At 28.9% G+C, this 4,587-nt stretch overlaps 1 protein-coding gene across 3 annotated transcripts in view; it reads right to left on the reverse strand.

Moving 5' to 3' along the window:
* Positions 1 to 2,770: 2,770 nt before the first annotated feature.
* The window catches only part of LOC108967318 (longitudinals lacking protein-like), an 8,601-nt gene continuing 6,784 nt past the window's right edge, over positions 2,771 to 4,587 (reverse strand). For all 3 annotated transcript variants that reach the window (XM_018930636.1, XM_018930638.1, XM_018930639.1), the window contains 2 exons: positions 3,181 to 3,267; positions 2,771 to 3,110 (listed from right to left, as the gene is read on the reverse strand). In XM_018930636.1, the coding sequence (XP_018786181.1) occupies positions 2,916 to 3,110; positions 3,181 to 3,267 (282 nt within the window). In that variant the 3' untranslated portion in view covers positions 2,771 to 2,915. The remainder of the gene's footprint in view (positions 3,111 to 3,180; positions 3,268 to 4,587) is intronic.

Here is a 4,587-nt window from a genome sequence, read left to right on the forward strand (position 1 = left end):
CTATGCAATAAATTTGTCACTATTTTTGAAGACTGTGTCCACTTTGTCGTCCACAAATGTCATAATGTTAATAATATTAAATCTACAATAATTTAGAAATATATACACAATTATATTTAGAAAGCGATGGCACTTCTTCATCGAATCGATAACCGCTTGAACATTTCTAAGTTAAAATTAATGCTTAAAGAATTTAAATACATTATTACTTTTTTTAAATAAAAAAAATACTGAATTATAAAAACCAAAGCCGTTCTCGATTCGACGTAAATTAACCCTTGTGTATACATAAATTTTAAGAAAGGCCATCTAAATTTAAGCACGTAGCAGTAGAGTAAGCGTTACGCTGAATTTCACTAATCAAATTAGGAAAAACATAATCAAAATAAAGTGGAATGTATTGATGAGCTGGAGGTAATTACTTTATGTACGCTGATGCTCCAATCAATTCAAAATTTTAGTAGAGCGCATACAAACTGATATCAAAAACAATATACACATAGAACTACTTGCAATTAACAGAATGAAATGCCTCAAAAAAGCTCGACTATACTAAAGAAATGAAGCTTCGAATATAATATGCAATAATGACTGTTTGATGAGTTAAATAAAATTACATTTTTGTTCCAGTTTGCACAGAAATTTTTAAGTGAATACAATTCGTCTGCTTATGTCTACCTGAACAGCTCCAACAGTTATGTATTGCTCAGAATGCAAATGTGAGACAAACTTCTTTATACGAAAATCACACTGTATAATGCTTATTAAAACGAATTACTTACTAATGTGAATACTTATTTACTGGTTTTCATTAAAAAGTTATTTTCGATGTACAATTTTATGTGTATTTCATTTTCTTTCGTTATAAGTGTAAGTATAAATACAGAAATTTGCAAATCACTCGCAACTCAAACACGTGAAATTTTTACCACATAAATGCAGTTATTTGCACTTCCCAATGCAGCTGGTCTACATAACTGGAACGGATACGCATATTTTTGAATTTTTAACCGACCCAGATATGTCAACTTGGCAGCATAGTTCGAAATGACAGAATAATTTCCATTAAACACATGATAACGGCACATATTTAAATAATAAAAACAAGCAATATCTGACATTTTAATTTATTTGTGTCATTTAAAAACTATATTTCACATGTATGTATGTATATACTTTTTATATTTTTTCATACTATTATAATTATATTCAAGTATTATTTAAATTTAAAATTTTGTTTTTCTATCGCGCGTTATATATGTATTATTTTATTATAAACTAAAAGTTAATAGCGTTTATTATGTTAGCGATTTGCATCTGTGTTTCATTAACGGCAATAGATTGTATAAAGCGATAATAAGTTCGTTATATTCATCATAATTAGCTTGTTCAATATGTAAGTATGTGTGTGTGTTTAGAAAACTGTGACGTGAATTTTTAGGTTATAATGATAACTGTAATGTGTCTTTTAAAGAAAAAAAAAGGAACTTAGACTGAAACCAGATTTAATGCAAACATAAAACGCTGAACACAAAAATTATCAATTAATATTTAAATTAAATGAGCTATTATGTTACAAAAGCTTTGGGGCCATTTACTTATATTGTGTGTGTGTTTTGTTTAATGTTGTCTGAGAATAAATTATTTTGGAAGCAATTCATGTTGTATAGCGAGCCTTACAGCACTTTCAATAAGGTGGTAAATTTGAAATGGTCAATAGATGAAAGCAAATAATTTTATAATTAATTTCCAATGGCTTTTTTAGAGATATTTATAAAAAGAAAAGACTACTAAATATTTCTAACAACAAAAATATTGGTAATCCTTTCAATTTAACAGTTACTAATCATATCGGCTTATCGAAAGTGTTATAGGCTAAGCTAGTCGCGTTATAAAAAAAATCTTACAACAGAACCGACAGAATTTTATGCTGACGTATTGAAATTGTACTTATGTATAAATAATTTTCGCTACTTTGTTGGTTTTTAAATTAAAGAAAAGTTGTGAAATTACCAAAAAAAAAAAAAAACAATTAATTAAAACACTATAAATTTATATTTTGCTGCCATGAACGCTGTAGCACTCGCCTTTTGTCTGTATGTATGTATATATATATATATAGTATAAATGTACGAATAATTGCAACTCTAAATGGATAGCTTAGTATATCTTAGTGCTAAACAGGAGGTACAATCCCATTCTTAGTGTTTTCAACCCTTACATTCGCCTTTTTACAAATTATCCAATTTATTTAGCATTCTACAGTATCGTTTATAGTTTTTATTTTTAAAATTTTTGTTTTAGCATTAATTATTTTATACACTACAAAATTCTTTATAATCGCCAACTTGTGGCATTTAAGTGTTTATTTTTTTTCTTAATTGTTTTTTATTTTAGTTTAATGTGTGAGAAAATAATAATAATTTTTAAGTTATATAAATAAGCCAGTATTAGGTGAGACAGTATTAAGTTGAGTAAAATATACATATATGTAAATGTAAAACAAAAAGCGAAAAAATTAAGCAATAATTATTGCAAATGGAATTATGCGGAATTTTTGTAGAGCCAAGTTTGAAATACATATAAACTGCATGATAAACGCGTTAAAGGGTATACACACAAGTAAACGTTTGGCTATAGCACTCACGCGCGTCTTTGTTGTTTCAATTAAATAATTTGTTCAACTATTTAGCATATCGCGGTATGGGTTATATTTGCATTTTTTAGTAGTTAACTATATTTATCAATTAATTACAAGTAATTTTACGCATTTAAAATAAAATTTAAACTGCTTTTATTTAGGTTCATTTAAAATTATAATCATTCCTTATTTTTAGTTGTAGGCGTATTTGTTTTTATATGTTTGTTGTATTATTATATATAGTCGTCTGTTTTTTTTTTTTTATTTACCACCATCAACCTTCTCGTTTTATGGAACTGGGAGTTTCTGCCAGACCTTTCACTTTGAGGCGATCAGCAGTTTTCAAGAAGGCCGGCAATTGTTCTTGCGAGACATTTACTTCGCCGGCGTACATAAACTCTAATATAGCTTGCAGATGTATATACGATACATCTTTTAAAATAATGATGGGGTGCTTTGAAGGATTTTCCTGTGATAAAAAATTGTTAGAAATGTTAAAAATATTTTTTCATTTCATGATATAAATTGTTATATTTTACCTCCAAAAGTGCTTTGAAATACGGGCTACATGCAGATAGAACCATTTTGTGCGCTTTGCAAGTTTGTCCTTCGCAGGCAAGTGTTACCTGAAATGATATTCATAAATTGTGGTATAAAAAAAAAACCATTGCCAGTTGAAAATATGAAAAACCGTTAAAAGAAAAAAGTATAAAGCATACTTATGCGCAACTGAAATACGCGGGTTGCTAAATGTGGACACATCATAAAAATATTTCATTGTCTATATTACATGTTTAAGCACCCAAAGCAACCAATGGTGTATCAATGGTGTGCATGTATAGTATGTAACTGAAGACGTTAATTTACATCTATTTACTTATATTTCAACAAAGCAGTCTTCTAGTTTTGAAAACCTTTAACACAACGACAACAAATATACCTATAACTCATTAAATACTAAATGCAACCTAACAACCAGCAGCAATGAACGATGGTGGCGAAACTTCCAAGAAAGCAATGGATAATAAAGAAACGAAAAGAGAAACTCATGGCTCAATGACACAACAAAAAAGCAAAAGAAGTTTCGTTAAATCGAACAAACAAAAAAAAAAAAAAAAAAAAAAAAATACAACCAAGGTAAGATTCTTGCAGTTTAATATTTTTTACTTGTTTTGTCGAAATACATATCATACTAACAAATTTTGAATGAAAATAACACTAAAAATAAAACTGAGGTTAATAGAAGATTAGAAGTATTATATATAACTAAAATAATTTCAATTTAGTTCTAAAATATCTTCGAATATTGAAAGCTTAAATACATGGCCATTTAATTAATAACCAAAGGAAAATATTATTAATTTTAACTTGTTGAGACGAAAGATCCTAGCTATTATATAATAGTTACGGGTTTCTTACTTCAATTTATGTCCCATATCCTAATCCTGACAATTTAAGAAACAGTGCTTAAAAATCGAAGTGAGCATCAGAGAGATACCACAGAAGTTGACTCAACACATTTGGTTAATGTTTTGATTAAAAAATGTTACGAGTCTAGAGCAAAAGCCTGAATCTTTTGCGAAAATTACGTCGAGTAGAAGTCACAAAGGAGATGCTTGAAAACGTAGCTGAAGATCCTACATTCATTCGTTCCCACGACAGTATGATCTAACTAACCAAATCAGACACGGATTTTTATCCGGTCAAGGGCTGTCAACTGGGCACTATTCCTTGAAATTACTTCAGGAATGTTTATACCAAGTGTATGGAAATTTGAATTAAGCATTGATATGCTTGCATTAGCTCAAAAAGAGTCCATCTTGAAGTAGAGATTAGCATAAAATTATGTGAAACAAGTAAGGAAGGGCTAAGTTCGGGTGTCACCGAACATTTTATACTCTCGCATGATAAAGTGATAATCGAGATTTCAGGCGTGATTGTGAACC

Source organism: Bactrocera latifrons, unplaced genomic scaffold (assembly GCF_001853355.1).
Source record: "Bactrocera latifrons isolate USDA-ARS-PBARC rearing strain unplaced genomic scaffold, ASM185335v1 scaffold_182, whole genome shotgun sequence".
NCBI lineage: Eukaryota > Metazoa > Arthropoda > Insecta > Diptera > Tephritidae > Bactrocera > Bactrocera latifrons.